Source organism: Bacillus rossius, chromosome 5, assembly GCF_032445375.1.
Source record: "Bacillus rossius redtenbacheri isolate Brsri chromosome 5, Brsri_v3, whole genome shotgun sequence".
In the NCBI taxonomy this organism is placed as follows: Eukaryota; Metazoa; Arthropoda; class Insecta; order Phasmatodea; family Bacillidae; genus Bacillus; species Bacillus rossius.
In genome coordinates, this window is record NC_086333.1 from 1,545,914 (window position 1) to 1,566,410 (window position 20,497).

The window sequence follows — 20,497 nt, forward strand, 5'->3', positions numbered from 1 at the left end:
ACTCCCGACTCCACTGAACTCACTCACTCCCTGCCCTGGAACCTTCGTCCGAGGACTTCGCCACTCTGCCGCACCCGCGGCACTATCGCCCGGAAACTTCGCTGCGGGAGAACTCCCCACTGAACTCCTCCTCGAAGGTCGGCCCAACCTCCTTATATAGCCCTTGGGTTCCCGTCCAGAACAATCGGGCATGTCTCCGAGATATCGCGCGACCTTCGCCGTCGAAATGCCCAGAAACGCGTCGTGAGTCCTCGAAGGACGTGGCGGCTGCTCAAAGAACGCCGATAAACGCAACAAGCATCGGGTTCCCACAAAACGCGCCGATAAACATGTCTAAGTCCTTTTATTCCGCAGTGCGGCCTCTTTTAAGTAACTCGATCTGAGGCAGGTGCGCGCTGCGACGGTCAGGATGTTGCGAGACAGTATGACACGAGATACCAGGGAGAGGATGCGGGTGGAAGGGGGGCGCAGACAGGCCGAACGAGCGCGGCGACGCCAAGCACTGCAGCCAAGCGCGATCGTAACAATACCATTATAAGATTTATTTTTTTTAAATTATTCTTTTATTCCTACTAGATTCTTTAAAAGTTAGTACAGTGAAAGTCTGTTGTAGCGAATACGGTCTATAACGTAAAGTCCGCTATAACGATAATTGACATCGGCACCGTCAGTTTTGCATATGCTGGGTAGGATAAAAATTTCGGAAATAACGAATGCAGCGTGGGCTCATTTTCGATATCGCGATAGATTACACACCTGTAATTTTGCTCTAAAACAATGAGGAAACATCTACAATTTCCTTAATAAATGAAAAACAGCTTCGCACAATTCCACACGTCCGGCAAACGAAACAACGCGCACGATGTGACCGTCTTGGCAACACCGCACAAGGTGGGGCCCTACAGCGAGCATGGCTTGCCTTGCGGCAACGAAAACAAGACAGGGCCCCGCTGCGAGCATTACTTATTTAGAATCACGCCGATTGTAGCCCGTACATGAGCATAACTCGTCTCACACTTGCATCGTAAGCGTGCGGGGAGTTGACAAACACGGAACTTGACGAGCTCGTCTTTTCTAATCATAACGAAGCGGCGTCTGAAGATGATGACAATAATGACGACGAACCAAGTGACGTATCTGTTCCGTCGAAATCGTCAATGATGGAGGCACTTGACACAATCTGTCGTTTTTATCAGCATACAAATGTTACGACGAAAGATTTGATGAACTTCCAAGAGGTCCAGTCGTTTATTTTGTCCGAAAGTCTAGTGAAATCAAGGCAAACGAAATTTGATTCGTTTTTTAAAAAGTGATTTTTAATTTTGTGTTAATTTCCAAGGGTCTGTACGAGTGATTATTTTTGTGTTACTGACCAATTGTCGGAAAAATTATTTTATATAATTTGTATGGTTGTCCAACGTAGAGATTTTTAAAAAATTTTTTCTTTGTATTCAAAACTCCGCAAATATGCACCCGATATCATCAGCTTCGCGCACATGTCTCCTGCAAACCAGCTGCGGTCAAAGCGACAGGAAGCGGCCGGCATGACCTTGCGTGACCCCGCCCGCCCGTCTCCATGTAAACAAACAGCTGTGCACTTAGCCACGATGTGCGTGACGGCCTTATCACGGCCACGCGGTCTCATATTTCGCAGTCGGCAAGTGCTGATATAGCTTTAAAATGTTATTTTAGTAATTTTTATGAATATTTCCTTACTTTTTTCGTGAATTTCCATAGTATAAACAAGCGAGAAAATAATATATTTTAAAAATGCTACAAAAATAAGATTTTTTTTTTAAATTTTGGCTATAACGAAAATTCGCTATAACATAAACTTTTGGCGCCGTTATAAATTTAGGTTATAACGGACTATTACTGTAATTGTGAAGGCCTTTCCCTAGAATTTTTATTTTTATATTTTATATATTTTTATTTTGAAAGCCCAGAAGCTTAAAGGCGAGGAGCGAGGGCCATAGCATGGCTGGGACTGGGGAAAGGTGTTTGGGAGCAGGTTTAATCACTGGAAATACATTAATCAGTTACGATTTGCGTTTGCATTTAATTAGGCCAAATATAAAGAAAAATCGAAGAACAGTAAGACAGCAAGACAGACTATGTTTACAATTAAGTTTCACTTAATATGACATTAATAGTTAGACATTTTTAATAGTGACATTAATAATTGACAAGGAAAATACACGACGTATATTTAAGTGGACGAGCCACCTCTCAAGGCCAAGAAAAACGCAAGTGACGCCTACTTAACAGTGCGTGGTCCCTAATCGGACCATCAAAAGGGGCGTTGTGTCCACACAAGACAATTACAGAAAAGTTACATCAAATTAGAATTCAAAGGCAAAAATACGTGAACTAAAAAATATTGCGCGTAAGAAAGTCAGATAAGCCAGAAATGACAATCACAGATATTAAGATACATGCTGCATCACTTTTGTGTTGGTGCCGATACACGATGCTATCAATTGCTGCTGCAGTAGGGGAAAAATGCACACAGTAAGACAATTCCTTTTAAAAGTATATTAGCGGTGTTTAAATCTAGGATGTGCAGTAGGCCATTTTCCAAATGGCATCTTTTTCAGAGTTCTGAATATATATTGTAGGTTTCTTGAGCAGTGTCCTCAACTGCTTCCGACATGCAGCCGGGTCAGCAAAGTAAAACGTCTCCATCCCTCCATTATTCCTCCTCCTTCACTTCCTGTCTTCTCCTCTATTCTACACTCTTTTAACTATCTGCTTTTCCTACCTCCTCTGTCTTCCTTGGGGCCTTTTCCATTGTTTCCCATCCTCTGAACTTGGCCATGCCATCTCATTCCTGATCCTGTCTCGCCTCTCGTAACTGCAAACATTCTCCTCATAACTTCATATCCATTTCGCTGATCTTCCCAGCATCTGTCTTACCGGGCAGAGTGATTATGTAAAATTAAACAATCTTTGAGAAAACTGCAAGAACATAAATATAAGATTATACTTTGAAGTGTTTACAAAATGATACATAATTTTATGCTCATTGCCCAAGTCAAATATGCATCAGCATTTAGTAAAAATACAGACGAGTTTCATCCTGTCAAGCACAAAGAACTCGACTCTCAAGTCGATTTGAGCTGCAGTTACTCTCTTGAGTTTTCAAGTGATGCCCATCTTTAGTTACCATTCGTGAGTATAAGGTTTACGGGAGGAGAAGACTGAACATGAGTAAAAACTGTATCTTATAGGGGTGGACAAAGCTTCGAAATTTCGAATTCGAATCGAATATTTGTTATATGAGAATTCGTCCTCGAAAAAATGAAATTATTCGAAGTTCGAAAAATAGAAGAAAAAAAAACATTTCAAGAGTTTTTAAGCTAATCTTTTACTATACATACATTGCCTAAAAACTACAGAATGCCTACGATCAATAACATCAACTTGGAGTTATCTTCGCATAATTAGAACACACACATGCTTAGCCTGATCATTAATACTAACCTCAACCATAATACAAATATGTTCGTTATACTTTGTTCAACTTACATTGGCTTAGAGTAAAATAATTGTCATTATTGTATTTTGCTGAGAAAAAAGCAAAAAGCAACTCCCAATAAATTATTTTCATGTTTAGAAACGTGCCAGATCCATTCCCGACTTCGGTATTAGTCTTAATCTCCCCCCACAACAGCTCTTTTTCCATGCATAAATTACGTCAATAATGCATATCACCAACGGACTTATAAAACAGCAGTTACGGCACTGAATCCAATGAAATAAGATTATTGAATAAAATTCATTTATAAATAAACAGGGAAAATATACCATGGATGGAACAGTAGAAAAAATGAGTTTCGTGAATAATCGTAAATAAAGATGTCGACCATACAACCACTCCGTTTTTCACCCACACACTTTCTACACTTCTTAGGCCGGGCCTGCTTTTGTGCAAAGAGTAAAGATATTTTTTTTTACGTTGGAAGGAATGTAATAAACAATAAGTAGTTTGCCTCTAAACGGCTGTGCGTGTAGCTTAAGGCCAAAAGTAAACACAAATTTTTTTTACCGTCAATTGTTCTTGTTTATTATTATTATTATTATTATTATTATTATTATTATTATTATACGATAACAACGTAGAAAGTTCAGCCGGCCGTATAAAATATTACCATACAGTATTTAGTTGTATACAAATAGCAAATGTTACGTGCCTAAGTTTTTGGCAAAGGTTCAAAAGGCCTAAGTTAATGGAGAATGTTGCATTGATGGTTAAGTTAAATTATGTATTAGCAAACGTGTGTGAAAGATTTTTAGCAGTTTACATTATTTGTATTTGATACAGGGATGCCAACTTCTGAGTAGTCTCATCAGTAGTCACCCCTCCTCGCCAATGGATCATCGACCACACTTTGTAAGAGAGGGGTCCGGAGACCCACCCCCGGAAAAATTTGAATTTCAAGGTGTAAACTGCTATTTACGCAGTTTTTGTATCTGAGTATTAAATATACTACCAGTTGGAAATTTGCTATTGTTTTATAATATTTCAGGTTAAAAATTATACACATTGGTAGCCTTGAGGGAAAGAGAGAAAACAATGAACACCTTAAGTGCTATCTGCCCTCTTAAACTCACAAATGACCAAAATTGTTTTTTTGTATACATACAACGCACATGCAAACACAATGAGAGACCAAATAAATCAGAACACTTAAAACATAGTACATTACATTTACCTGCACTCACAACTAAAATATCTCATTTATGGCTAAATTATAAATAAAAAATTGCAAGCTCACCTCAACAGGAATTTATGATCACATATTTCCGAAAGTTATGAAATAGGCCTAGGCCTACTATTTTTTTTTTTAAGTTGTACACTCATTTCTGGAATGTCTATATACATTTAACTTATATACACACACATATTTACAAAATCGTCTCATTTCAGCAGTGTGCCAACAAGTTAATTTATAAATCCTCCTTATGCACCCCTCCTTGCTTCAACTGGTTAACAGTAGCATGCTTAGCCATTTCTAGTTGCTTCTTGGAAAACTTCTTTTTGTAACATTTATCTCCGTGTGCACCCATTTTTATTTTTTCAACCATTAAAGCATTTAATGTCTCAGTTCCAAGATTTGCACGAAAGTCAGTAGCATTTTGCCTTACTATACTGAAAATACGCTCTGTCGCAGCATTGCTGTGAGGAACTAATAATATGGTCAGCATAAGTTTTGGGAGAACCTTGTACTTAACACTGCCACTCGCATCTACCAATTTGGAGATTTTTCCCCAACATACGTCCATTTTTGGTGAACCTAGGATTTCTTGATTTAGTTCGTCAATCTGGTACCTACTGAATTCAAGCTCTATTTCATCCATCTCACTTTCATTGACAACCCCAGGAAATTGAGACATAAGATACTCTACAGATGAAAAGTTCTTCTCTTTCTTAAGATTGACATCCACTATCTCAGTGTGTTTCAAAAATTTATCCTTCATGGGCAGTTTAGAAATCATATAGTCACAAGCTACAACAAAAAAATTTCTGACAGACTCATAAAATGACTTCAACTGTGATGTAGAAAGTATTTCTTCATTTTCCCTTAAGTAAACTCTTGCTTTGGCTCCAATCACAAGGTTTTCATCTGATTTCTGATGCCGTTTTTTTAACTGTACCTCAGTTATGTCAGAATTAGTTGAAACAACTGCATCTGGTTTCATGAAACGAACCAACAGATCTGTGAACAAGGCCAACAGTTCTCTGCTAACAATGTGTATGGATGGAGCCTCAGATTGCAACTTTACATTGCAAGAAGTGAAAGCGGGTAATACACTACTAAGAAACAAAAAGTACAGCTTGGTGAGAGGAGATTTTAAAATGTTCCTTACACTTAAGAAACGAGAATTATGGCTATCGTTAACTGACTCATCTTCGACACCAAACAACTCTAACAATGCATCCCACTGTTCCAAAAGTCTGTTAATAGCATCCAATAATGACAGCCAGCGGGTCGAAACATATTTCAAAATTTTGTGTGTTTTCAAACCACACAGCTTTTGGCAAGCAACTAATTCCTTTTTCCTCTTTGAGCTTTTTTCAAGGTAATAGTAAATGTCAACAACTAATGTTTCGATGTCACTCCCCAACTGTTTTGCAGCCTTCTGGGCACAAATATGCAATAAATGGCACACGCAACCTTGAACTACTATGCTAGGATTTGCTGTTTTCAAGAAGGATGCTACTCCTTGCAAATGCCCTAACATTGTATTACAATTGTCACTGCCAAATGCCACACAATTTTTCCAAGGTATATTTTTTGCCTTCATCTCTGAATCAATAACAGAGAAAATTCCTTTTCCAGTGTTGTCGTCTGTTTCTAAAATGGAGAGCAAAGCAGTTACTATTTCTCCTTTAGAACTGTCAAAGTAACTGACCAAAATGGGGTAGAGTTTAACACTATTTTGGTCTGTACTGCCATCAGTTGCCATGGAAAACTTACCATGTTGCAGGATGGAAACAACATCGCGTGTTGTATCTTGCGCCATCGACTTGAGAACTGCAGTTGTTTTAGTACGCGCACATGCATATTTCTTAGCAATTGTAGAGTCCGGAAACATGGCCCTAAATAAATCTCCGGCGTGGTCTGCTGATGATAGTGGTAAATTATGTTCTACTATAAAACATGTAAATAGCATTTCCGCATTCATGATGCTGTGAGAATTCTCTGTCTTGGTAAAAAACGAACTTAATGATTTCGTTCCCGCCTTAACCTTTGCAAGTTCGATGTGTTTCTTGGAAGCGATGTGTCGCCTGCAATCATCACGGCCTCCATGTTTGACTGAAAAGTCACAATTACACACGGTACAAAAAGCACTATGTTCCGACACCTCGCTGCTTTTCAAACATTGCCATTCGCGTGCATACTCAGTCCGAAACCGCTGCGCTGCGACATTTTGTCTTTTCGTGGTCGTGCATTCATCGCCCGACATGGTTGTTAAATATTTACTTCGCCTTATATCATGACTAATTTATTTTAACAACCACTGTTCCACATTTCAACAGATAACGCAAACACAAACTACAACCGGCAAAGGCAAACTAATACTGGCAACCGGGTGTAAACAACAATGTCCCGAACTGAAGTGCGTGGCAACAGTGCAAGTAAGTTAGTCGCTTAGTGAGTATGGTACGCTCGCCGCGTAAGACAGGTACGCACGTAACAGAACATCCTGGAAACTACTGCTACGAGTACCGAAACATCGGTACGTCTACGCATCACTTTAATGGCAACGCTGCACGGATAGCGACGCGCGCGCGCCAGCCTTGTGAAGGTGAACTACACAAAACAAAGAACGCAATAAACATCTTCGCGATGCCTGGCCTGTAGTCCGCATTCTTCACTAACAAATGAATACAACGTAATTAATAAATACATAAAACAAGGAACACGGCTCTCAGAATAATGTTTGTCTGCCGATTAAAAATTTACTGAACGCCAAAAAAGAGGACTACTAACTAATTTGCCGCGCATCCGTAGTCAGCCATACACCGTCCGGAGATTCGTAGTTTACATACTCTGTCCGTAGGAACTACGGAGAATCCGTAGACGTTGGTATCCCTGTTGATATTCAAATAATGGAAGAAAGCACTTCTGGTTTAAATCAGGGACCGCCTGCCAAAAAACCAAGAAGTCCTATTTGGTTGTTTTTTTTACCAAGAGTGCCAATGGGAAAGAAGCAACTAGCAAAGCATGTCAAAAAACATTTAAAATTCCAACAAGTACTACTACAACTCTACAAAATCATCTGAAACAGCATCCTGTACAATTAAATGAACTAAAAAGTGATGAAAAATCTGTCACAGTGATAAAAGAAGAAAATCAGTTGTCCCTGAAATGTGCTTTCCGGAAGCATTTGCCAATGAGTCCAGACAATTCAACAGTGAAGAAGATAACTAAGGCAATTGCAGAGATGATACCCATGTGTTACTTACCCTATGAGTTTGTGGAAAACAAAGGATTTTTAAATTTAATGAAAGTAGCTGTGCCCAACTATAAAGTTCCAAGTCAAAATGCATTTTCAAGGAACCACATACCAACACTGTACCCAGACAGCAAGGGCACATTACAGACACGTTTAAATTCTGATCTTGCGGAGATTGCTTCACATGATGGCTATATTAGTCTGACATGCCATTACCTGAGACCCAATTTCGAGAATGTGTAATTTACAATGAACACTTTGCCACTCAATGGTGCTGACTGTGCTGAAAATCTGAAGAAAACCTAGCAACATGGTATTTCTGAATGAGGTATCAGTCTTGAAGGCAGTATACCTATATATTACGTCACAGACAATGCTGCTAATTTACGTGCAGCAGATGGATCTTTATTCATCTCACGACAGTGTTTCGCCCATTCATTGCAGTTGGCTATAAGTGATGCCAAAACTGAATGTCCCGGTGTAAACATTCTTCTGGGCAAATCCAAAGCAATAGTTGGACATTATTGTCGCAGCACGCAAGCAAGAAAAAGGCTTCATGCCCAGATGGAAGAAATGAAGCTCCCTGTGCTGGAATTAATTCAGTATGTCGATACCAGATGGTGCACTGAATACCAAAAGTTGTCATGTCTGAAGTTAGGAAGGCTGTTGCAGCAGAACTTGCAAACTCTCACAACAATATTGACATGTTGACACAGTTGGAAATGAAACAAGTGGCAGGAATTATTGAAATTCTTGGACCACTTGCTGAAGCTACAAGTGATATCAGCAGGGAAAATTATCCAACATCATCACTTGTAATTCCAATTCTCCATTGTTTAAACACGCATCTAGTTGACTACATTGCAGTCAAGAAAGATGCCATTACATTTGCTCGGTGTTTAGAGAAGTCTCTCAAATCTAGGTGCGGCCTGTTTCAGTCAGATGCTCTATATTGCACAGCAATGCTTTGCGATCCTAGATTTAAAAGTGCATTGCTCAACACTGTACTAGCTTCATTTACCCTTTCTAAAGAAGTTAAAAACCTTCCCCTGAATGAACCTGAGAGATCTTCTGAGGTAATCAAACCTTCAAGTTCTGGACTTGGTTTATGGTCAGCGTTTCATCAGATCCCAAATAAACAATCAACAAATGATTATGAGGTAGATTGTTACCCGAAGGAACCAAGGATACCAAGAGAAAGCAATCCTTACATTTTGTGGAGAGATGAAGGAAAACTTAAATATCCTAAACTGGCAAATGTTGCTCTGAAGTATTTAAGTATTCCTGCCACAAGTGTATCAAGTGAGCGGGTATTTTCTTCCTCCGGAAATGTGGTGACAGCACGTCGTCAATCCCTGACAACTCAACATGTGCAGGAACTAACATTTTTGCATGACAATTTAAATAAGTTTTGAAAAATATTTTCTGTCACCAAACTAGTAGTTTATTATGTACTTTAATATTTTGAATTTCTTGTATTTAAATGTGCATATATTTTGTGCATCTGTGGATTACATTTATTTTTTATATTCAACCTAGCTTGTAGGTTTTAAATTTGTACATTTAATATAAATAAGATCGTTGCATTGTTTGGTGTTTGCATTTAAGAAATTCTTTGATTTGGCCTAGTATTCGATATTTGATTCAAATTCGAGAATATTTATAAAAATTTGCTTCGAATTTGCTTCGAAAATAAAATAATTATAAATGCCCACCCCTAGTATCTTATAAGAATTTGTTTCAGTTTGGTGCATCTCATCTGAATGTGTCTGTTCCACTTTTTTATGCAGTATTTTTAGAGATGGGTCGAGTCTTGGTTTATCGAGTCGAGTCGAGCCGAGTTGGGCCAGATTGACTCAACTCGAAAACAGAGTCACATATATTATCAAGTTCGAGGCTCGAAACACGTTTCGAGTTAAGTACCAGCATCGTGACATTATAGCACTTTATTATAGGTTGTCTTAACGTTTTCGCCAAGTCAATATTACAGCAAGAATTGATAATGACCTTCAAACAAAACAAATCCCGTGCAAACCTAACCTTGCCCGCTACCGTGCTACGGCGCTATAATAGGTATAAGTGGAACCAAACCTAGGCCTACCTTCATTTATGAACGTGACGTCGTAACGTGATTTTGTCGATAGTGGCGACAGTTTATAGGACAAAATTATGAAACATGACCATTTTATATAATAAAAAAAAAACTTGTTACATTTTCTTTTACTTCAAATACGGCACCGCATTTGTTTACAAGATACGTCAATGGATTTTCACATAAGAAAAATTTGTACCAAAACGCACATGTATTAATAATCATCACGTTTATCGTGCCCCGTTTATAATAACTCGTATAAACATGAGATTTCCGTATCCTAAAAATAAAAACACAAAATAATTATAATATTTAGTAAATAACATCCAAGCCGTGAAGCGTGAAAATGGCTTCGTCTTAGGCCAGCCAGCCTTGCATTTTGGAACTAAATTTAGCTGTGCTCCGCTACGCAGCGCTGCGTGTCAATAACGTTTAAGATTAAATTACTTTTTGTTTGAATAAAATATAATAATAACGCTTATGCATTTTATTTGGCAGTCAGTTACTGATCACCAAATCAAATGTATGAAATATTTGTTTATTAAACATATTGATATTCTTGTAGTTGTAACAGTTCCGGGCGAATATCTTGGCGCGGAAAGTGTATTTACATTGAGAAGTTACGTAACTAGACGTTTGCAACACTGACTAGTGAGAAGCAAAAAAGGGGAAGCCTTCTTTTCACAGACGAGAGAGCCAATACCCGAAGTTCGTGCTTTTTTTCCGTATCTTTCATGTGGCTATCCTAACCAAATAAACCGTCCACAATGATTTTAAGAATTTATAATGTAGCTAACCTAACCTAATTGACCATTAGTATCCTTTTATCAACACTGCCATATTTATTTACAATGAACAAAAAAAAAACCGAAGATGCACGATCGGTAGAGACATGCAAAATTCGCGGATTCATTTCGCGATAGGCTAGCATCAAAACTACTATACCTTCGTACCGCTTCTGCGATTGGCCCACATTTTATCCGCGGAACTGTGAACCAATGGGAAACACTAAACCAAGAAAGTGCCGAATTACGGACAGCCTAGTTGAGAAGTCTCACGTGTCAGTAGCCAATGAACAGGTGTCATTTCCCCGAGTATTTAAAGGACTGTGGAGTCTATCCTAGAGGTCAATGAATCCGCGAATTTTGCAGGTCTCTAACGATCGGGTGTTTGGCTCTCTCGTCTGTGAAAATAATGCTTCCCGCCAAAAACGGCATACGAATTTCGGCAAAAGTAATTACTGATACAAATATTAAGTGGATTTTACATGGAGAAAAAATCGGAACACGGTAGAAACAAGGTATCTAATTACTTTGTTCCAAATTCGAAATGTTTAAGAGAAGAGAGAAGTTGTACAAATAGTTTAGATGAAGGAGCTGCAGGTTCTAGCAACCAAAGTGACAAACCTTTTGGTGGACCAAAACCTAAAACCAGGGCTGCAATTTGGAATTTTTTCGAGAAGTTGGATGAAATGCAAGCAAAATGTAACACATGTACAAAAATTTACAAGACACCATCATGCTCAACTTCTTCACTCATACGGCACTTGGACATCCACAGATCACAAAAACGAAAGTAAGACGAAATTGTTGATCTTGCCAATCAGGCCAAGCCGAATTTGGAAAAGAAGACTAGTATTGCGAGTGCTTTTACTAAACAACTATCCATGGAAAAGTCGTTGAACTATTGGAAGACTGGAAAATCAGTGATGTTGCGGTTCCTCTCTATGTTGTCAGTGACAATGCTAGAAATTTAAGTGCTGCATTCACATTTGCGTCTCCAAAAATAACACACACATTATGCATGGCTCACACACTGCAACTCGGTATAAATGACGCAGTAACAGAGGCTCAAATGGGTAGCTTGCTCAAAAAATGTCGATCCATTGTTGGGCACCACAAATCCAGTACAAAATCGAGGGAGCGTTTGGAGTCACTGCAGTTGAGACTAGGTCTGCCGCAACATTCCCTCAATCAAATGGTAGAAACAAGATGGAACAGCATATATATTGTTACGATTTACAGCGGGTTCGTAAAGGATAGCCCAATTAAAGATTTTTATCACACACACAGTTTTATTTATTACCACTACTTATCACTTACAAATAATATTCATAATTGGCAGATAATTAATTACAGGTAAAGAAATGCCAATTCCCCAGTCACTCGTTTCACACACCTCGCTGGGCCGCACTTCCGGCGCAACTCTCGCCGCAGCACCCCTCGTGGGTCTCCGCCGCGGGACTCCGTCGCCGCACTCCGCCGCCGCCGTCACACCCTTCGCCGAGATCCCACACGACGACTCGCTCGCAACTTCGCCCGGGACTCCGCCGCGCCCGCGACTCTATCGCCCGGGAAACTCCCGACTCCACTGAACTCACTCACTCCCTGCCCTGGAACCTTCGTCCGAGGACTTCGCCACTCTGCCGCACCCGCGGCACTATCGCCCGGAAACTTCGCCGCGGGAGAACTCCCCACTGAACTCAACTTGAAGGTCGGCCCAACCTCCTTATATAGCCCTTGGGTTTCCGTCCAGAACAATCGGGCATGTTTCCGAGATATCGGGCGACCTTCGCCGTCGAAATGCCCAGAAACGCGTCGTGAGTCCTCGAAGGACGCGGCGGTTGCTCAAAGAACACCGAACAAGCATCGGGTTCCCACAAAATGCGCCGATAAACATGTCTGAGTCCTTTTATTCCGCAGTGCGGCCTCTTTAAGTAACTCGATCTGAGGCAGGTGCGCGCTGCGAAGGTCAGGATGTCGCGAGATAGTATGGCACGAGATACCAGGGAGAGGATGCGGGTGGAAGGGGGCGCAGACAGGCCGAACGAGCGCGGCGACGCCAAGCACTGCAGTCAAGCGCGATCGTAACAATATGATGCTCAGCCGACTTTTAGAACAAAGAGAAGCAGTATCTGCAGATATTGCAAAGAGTGGAAAAGACAATTTAACTGCAACAGAATGGCAGCTTATTGAGAGTTATGTGTTACTTCTGAAACCAATGTTTCAGGCTACTCAGGAGCTCTGCATGGAAAACACACCAACATTATCAATGGTGCTCCCATTAATTTACAGTTTGGAGGATGGACTGAAACAGTATATAAATGGCCACATTGGAGACCTGGGAAGTGGAATGAAGTTGGCCAGGTGTCTTTCAAAGTCATTTCATGCTCGTTTTTATGAAACAAAACAATCAATGATTCATAAACTTGTTACCTGTCTTGATCCTCGATACAAGATGATCATATTTGAGCAGCATGAAGAAATGGCTATCAAGATGCAACTTTTTAATCTCACAGCAGCAAAGTCTTCTGACCAAGAGAACAATGCTACAGGAACCAGCAGTCACAACATAGAGAATGCTGTTTCCTCAAGTTCTTCAACATCAACGAACAACCTTTGGGGGTTTCTCAACAAAAAAGTTCAAGAATTGAACCCAAAGAGAGAAAAGAGCAGCAACATTGTCGAAAGAGAGGTATGTATTACAAGATTCAAATAGCCTTCAATCCTGATAAATAAAATTGACTTAAATGAAAACTGTAAATTAACTGAAACAGAATAACTGATAGATAACCGATGTCTTTTTTCACAGGTGGATGATTTTTTGCAGATACCAACTATTAGACTTCATGAAAACCCACTGAACTGGTGGAATGACCATAAAAACAGTCACCCACATCTTTCTAAGCTGGCAAAACATTACTTGGGAATACCAGCAACATCAGTTGCTAGTGAAAGACTCTTCTCCAAAGCAGGTTTAACAGTCACACAAAGAAGGGAAAACTTAAGCCCAAAACTTGTCGAGAAACTAGTGTTCTTGCACGATAATGTTAGTTTTTAAACAAAAGACAACTGTTTTTGGAAATTAATTACAGGTATCATCTTACCTATAATAGTGATAAAAGTAACATTAGTAGACACTAGTCTCTGTAAAAAAAAGTGTGTGTTCTATAAATTTTATATTTTCATTTTTGGAAGTTAAAAACTAAATGTGTAGTTTCAAGAATGAATATTGTCTCAAGGTTCTAGGAAAAGTGAGTACCACATAAGCTTAGCCTGTTCCGAGAAGAACAAAAGCACTGTTTGTTACTCATTTTGATCCTTCTGTTCATGCAAACGAGATAGTTGACTATATAACTAATGAACTCAATCTTTCACATGTTAAGGTAGTTAAACTTAGAACCAAATTTGATTCTTACGCTTCGTTTCACATAGCAGTTCTTGAAGAAGATTTGAATAGAATAAATAACATAGTATTCTGGCCGAGTGGGTGCTAAATCAGTCCCTTCTACGGTAAACTCCACCCGGAACAAATTGCTACCAGTGACTCTACATCAAATAACTCCGTCAGCACTGATAAGACCGTCATCCCCATGAAGCCCTTATCAGCTGGTGTCACTGCAACGAACCTGTCTCCGGTGCCAGGAGGAGCACCGTAATTTGTTTTCGTGCATCCTATTTCAAAGGAATTGGAAATTTTTTATCAAAACGTCCGTGGTCTAAGAACTAAATCAAAAGAATTCTATGAAAACATTATTATCTCTAATTATGATTTTATCTGTCTAACTGAAACCTGGTTCAACGATCTTAGCATTAATTCCCACTACTTCACAGATCAATACTCAATCTACAGAAATGATAGAGACGCCTTGCTGACTTCTAAAGATCGTGGTGGCGGTGTTTTGATAGCAGTCAATAAGTTTAAATTCACTTCTATTCAGCCTATTTTTCAGCTGGACTACCCCGGAATTGAATCTGTTTGGTTAAAAGTTAAAATGACTCAGAATAAATCCTTTATAATTGGCAATATATATTTACCCCCCCAAACATCTCCAAATATTTATTCATCTTATTTTGAGACTTTAGAAGATAAACTGGCTGCTTATCAAGATGAGTTAGTGCTACTTGGTGATTTTAACGTCCCAGGTGTTGATTGGACCAATAATCTAACTACCAACATTGTGCACACGCACATTAAGACTAAAGCACAATATCTTATAAACTTTATATCTAGTCTTGGTCTATTTCAGTATAATACAATCCTATCATCCAAAAACTTCTTAGATCTTTGTTTTACAAACATCTCACAATGTTCAGTATCTCATGCGGATGAAGCACTCGTCACTGAAGACCCATATCATCCTGCCTTAACAGCATTCCTTATGTGGTCAGTTCTACTAGAGTCTCTAGGTCCTATATAAATGGTGACTATCTTGGTCTTTACAATGCTGTTAAAAACTATGATTGGTCAAATTTCTATGAATCTACTGATGTTAACTATCTTGTTGATCAATTAACTACTTGTATATGTCACAATATTAATGAATTCATCCCCGTTTTCATTAGAAAACCATCTAAATACCCTGTTTGGTTTTCAAAAGACTTAATTCAAGCTTTAAAATCCAAGAAACATTTTCACAAACTTTACAGAAGAAACAAAAATATGTACTATTATACTAAATTTTCATTCTTTCGAAAAGAAACCAAATATCTTATTAAGCGTGATAAAATAAATTGGACCAGAACCACTAACAATAATATCAAGAACAACCCTAAGAAGTTTTGGCGCTATGTCAAATTAATAAAAAACGGTTATCATGAACAGCATTCGTTAAAAGTTAATGATGTTGTATCTAGTGATCCAGTGGTGTTGACTAATGTATTTGCTGAATACTTTTCAAGTGTTTATGTGTGCTCTAATGTCAATTACCAAGTTCCCACCTTAAATTCATTCCTTGATACAATATCTGTTTCCTCTGTTTCTGACAGCCTTGTGCTTTGGGGCATAAGGGCTCTAAAACCCTCAATGTCTACAGGACCCGACGGGATTCCTAATTTTATTCTGAAAGGCTGTTCACATTTATTAGTACCCCTATTAAAACATTTATTTAATACTAGTTTAAGAACCCAAGTTTTTCCAAATAAATGGAAAATTGCAAAAGTCATTCCAATTCATAAAAACGGAAGCAAATTAAATGTGGTTAACTATAGACCAATATCACTATTAAATGGTCTCTCTAAAATTTTTGAAAAAATAGTTTTTAAAATCACTAATTTCCAACTAAAATATCGTTTATCTAGTAATCAACATGGCTTTAGATCAGGAATTACCACAGCCACCAATCTAATTACTTTCCTCAATCCTATTTTTATTTAAGTCATTAGCAGGGGTCAGGTAGATGCCTGCTATTTTGATCTTGCTAAAGCTTTCGATACTGTAAACCATTCATTACTATTAGGCAAGTTACATAATTTCGGTCTTAGTGACAATTATGTTAATTGGTTTTCTAGCTACCTTAAAAATCGAACTTTTTTTGTATCTATCAACAACTCCAATTCTTCAAATTTTATAGCTAGTTCTGGAGTTCCTCAAGGTGGTACCTTGTCTCCTTTACTTTTTAACATATTTATTGATGATATTACTCAAATTCTGAATCATTCTTCTGGCACTCTATTCGCAGATGATCTAAAAATAAGTAGAAAAATTTTCTCTTTTAATGACTGTTTATTATTACAAACTGACATTAATGAAATTAATAACTGGTGTAAAGCAAATCTTGTGACCCTCAACAAAGGCAAAACAAAAATAATATTCTTTACCAGAAAATACCTTCCTATCAAATACGATTATAAATTGGGCAACACCTTAATTCAGAAATCCTCTTCTCTCAAAGATATAGGTATCATTCTAGATTCTAAATTGTTCTTTCACCAACATGTTCCACATTTAATTTCTAGTTCCCGAAGAACATTAGCTTTAATTAAATATGTCACATGTTATGCTACAAAAACTGATTCTATCCTCTCACTTTATTTAGCATTAATTAGGTCAAAACTAGAATACTGTTCAGTAATTTGGAACAACATCAATATGTGCGATAATATGAAAATCGAAAATATACAGAATAAATTAATAAATATTATTAATCAAAAACATCTTCTTCTACCCAATCTGATATCTCTCTCAAGTCGAAGAGAATTACTTGACTCTATTTTCATTAAAAACTGTTATACTAACAAATTAAACTGTAAATATATACTTGACAACACTGGTTTAAGAGTACCTCCCTTCAACAGTCGTTTAACTTCCACTTTATGTACAGTTAACAGAAATAATGATCTTATCTTTAGGCTAATAACCAATTTTAATAAATTTGATAAAGACTTTAATTAGTTCTTAATGATCATGTGTGTTTTAGTTTTATATTGTCTAAATTGTAACGTTTGAATTTTGTTTTATTGTTTTTTGTTATGTGTGTTTTGTTTTTATATGTATTATATTATTATATTGTATTGTTTAGTGTTTTTCATTTAATTTATTTATTGTGTGTGTATATGTATCTAATTGTGTGCCAACCATTAAAGGCTTTGTCCTGTTGGTTGGCATGTTACAATTACAAATAAATAAATAAATAAATAAAAAAAATAACATTATGATTTGCTAATTAATCATTTAAAATATTTAAATAATGCAGATGCATCTTGGATACACAATTATTACATCAATGGATGTGTAGTAATATTTTATTTATCATATTTGATGCAAAAAAAATATAAAATTATGAAACTCAAACTGACTCGACCTCTTCAAAAAATTTTTGGCTCGAACTCAACTCGACTCGAAATATGAATTGCTAAACTCGGCTCAACTCGACTTGAAGCCAAAAAACCTCAACTCGTCCATCTCTAAGTATTTTTCTTGGGACCACAAAATGTACGTATTCATTTTGAAACATAAATACCCATGTTCATTTTTTTTGGTTTCAAATTCAATATGTGCATTACCTAACTGTCACACTATGTGACAGGCCCATTTTGTTAATAGCCTGTGATGTCATGAGACACAAGATGATCTTACTGAACTAGTATGTTGTCCCACTGACAAGTCAGTATGCAGCAAAACAACCAATCATTTTGCATATGGATCAATTTTCAAATTATGTTTTCACTTATCTCAATCATACTTTATTGCAGTATGATATACACACAAATTCAGTACATGACAGTGTTCACAATTCTCAATGCAAGAATATGATTTTTAAAATTTTAACATCACAAAATTACATTCAGCTGACTTAGTATAAATGTGCATATGGTACCAACCAAATATTTTGTAACTGAGCACAGTAAGGAGCTAGGTGACAACCAAGTACACTCACACAATAAATATTGATGCCACAGCCATAGAAAGTGGCAAGGGGTGCCACATGTCTAGCGATACTCAGGTTCTGATACAGAGGCTGTCCACAGGATATTACTACTGCACAAGAAGTCTTCAGGCAGTTGCACATATCAAAATATATATTACAAAGCAACCATCATTCAAAAAAGTCTGGGAAGCACTGAATTTACCTAAACTTTTTTTAGCGAATGGTAGCAACGCTCTAGTCACTCGAGCAAGATTAATGTTTGTTATCTCTGACACCTGGGCAACAGTGTTTCAGCCGCTGCATTAGACGTGGATGTCGACGATTCTGTGTTGCGGTGAACGAAACTTCCCAGCAAGGCTTACCAACGTGCGGCGAGAGTCAGTGCACTGCACTGCGCGTCACTATCAGCACTGCAGAAGGTACCAGGCCTGCCAACACATGCATCGTTACATTCACATTGCAGAATGACTGTATGTTTTAAACAACCTGAAAACTCAGGATAATTCCTCCAGTGACCTAAATCGAGCTATAAAGACTTGTGTAAACAGTACATTTTAAAAATTAACATGTCTTAAGTTCAATATTAATACAGGATCTCATTTCAAGATTATAAGTGACACCAAAACTTAAAAAGAGTTTGAAACTTCTCCCGCTCGCTACACGTAGCGAAAAAGAGACTGTGTTTAGTCAGATAAACATATTGCACAGCCTATGCTGAAACTTTAATTTTATCATTTATTCATTTTGTTTATCATTGGCCACCAACCTGAAAGACAGTATTCAGATATACAAGCCTGGTTAGTTATGTATGTTTGTTATGTATGTATTGTATGTATGTACTGGATCGTCTCCGAAGAGTACAGTGGTAGCAACCACCAACATATCACATTTAGTGTTGAGGTGGCTCCCACTCCAGCAATGCAACAAGGCCCTAAAGAACGAAGGTGGAACGCCAGAAAGCTTGACCTAGAAGCCCTCCGAAAGTCTCTTCCACAAAGCTGGTCAACTCTTCAGTTACACCTGGCTCCCAACACCGTAAGTGAGATGGAAAGAATGGTGTTCACAACGATAAAGGCCATCACCATCTGTTGTGATGCCTCTATGGCACGATCCAGCATACTGGTGGACGCCGGAAATTGCAGTACTCCGGAAAAGATGTCACGAACTTCGCCGTTGAGCAACAAGAGCCGCAAAACGCACTCCTGACCTAACCATATATTCAAGCGAGTACAAGAAGGCCAAAAAGAACTTAAACCGAACTATCAAGGCAAGTAAAGCGACGCTGTGGGAAGAAATTTGCAACGACCTTGAGAAGGATATCTGGGGCAAAGCCTACCAAATTGTCGTCAAAAAAACTCGGAAAGGCTACACCAGAAACACCCAAACCCCCCGCCATAATGGACGACATTGTAGCGGAGCTGTTTCCTAAACACCCGATGCGAGAAAAAAAAAATTGGTTGTCTGTAAAGTCGGTTTACCGACAATAGTTTACCATGACAGCATCATAACAAAACATTGATGAAATGATTGCACAATTTTATGAATAAAATTGAATCATTTTTACTGAATTATCACTATTTTGTATGGATACTAAGAAGGAGTGAAATGAAATGTACAATTTAATTGATAAATTTACTTTTATTTGCACTCATTAATTCAAATATGTTTTTTACTATAACGAAGAGATTATTTTAATTATAACTTTTATACATGTTTGCTATTTAATTTTTCCAATCTGTGTTATTCTGTTAAGGATAGGACGATGATAGGAAAAGTAGGAAACGAATGGGAGTGTTTCAAGTTTAATGTTCCTCGATAAAGTCAAATTGATGGTTGTTCCAATCGAGTGGAAGAGAGATAGATGCGGCGCAAACGTAGAATGAGCGTAATGGGACAATGAGTCATCCTTTTACGTGCGTGCAGCCGGCGTTCATCGATTCATTAGACGTCACATCATAAGGCACTATACCAACAATGGTTACATAGGGGAGACGATTATGCGTGTGCGACGATTATGCTGTGACACCCCCAGAGCTTATCAAGAATTAAAAGGTAAAAGGGGGGTGGCGTCGTAAGAAAAAAAGAATAGTGTGTGATGCTAGCTGTAATTGGCCAAATTAAAATCAACATCAACAACTTCCACTTCATAAACAAATTACAATACAAAAGCAATTAAATAAAAAAAATATTAAAAAGAGAAAAACCAACAATATGCACATATAAAAAAAAGCATTAACAGCCAAAAATGGGGCCAAGGGCATTAAACTCTGAGAGGGTCCAGGCGGCTCCAC

The 20,497-nt window shown here is 38.1% G+C and overlaps 1 protein-coding gene across 2 annotated transcripts in view; it reads right to left on the reverse strand.

Moving 5' to 3' along the window:
* Positions 1 to 17,586: 17,586 nt before the first annotated feature.
* LOC134531540 (UBX domain-containing protein 1) overlaps positions 17,587 to 20,497 on the reverse strand; it is a 130,567-nt gene continuing 127,656 nt past the window's right edge. The window contains exon 7 of one of the 2 annotated variants that reach the window (XM_063367211.1): positions 17,587 to 18,634. In XM_063367211.1, coding sequence (XP_063223281.1) covers positions 18,585 to 18,634 — 50 coding nt within the window. In that variant the 3' untranslated portion in view covers positions 17,587 to 18,584. The remainder of the gene's footprint in view (positions 18,635 to 20,497) is intronic. The other variant, XM_063367210.1, reaches the window with a different exon arrangement.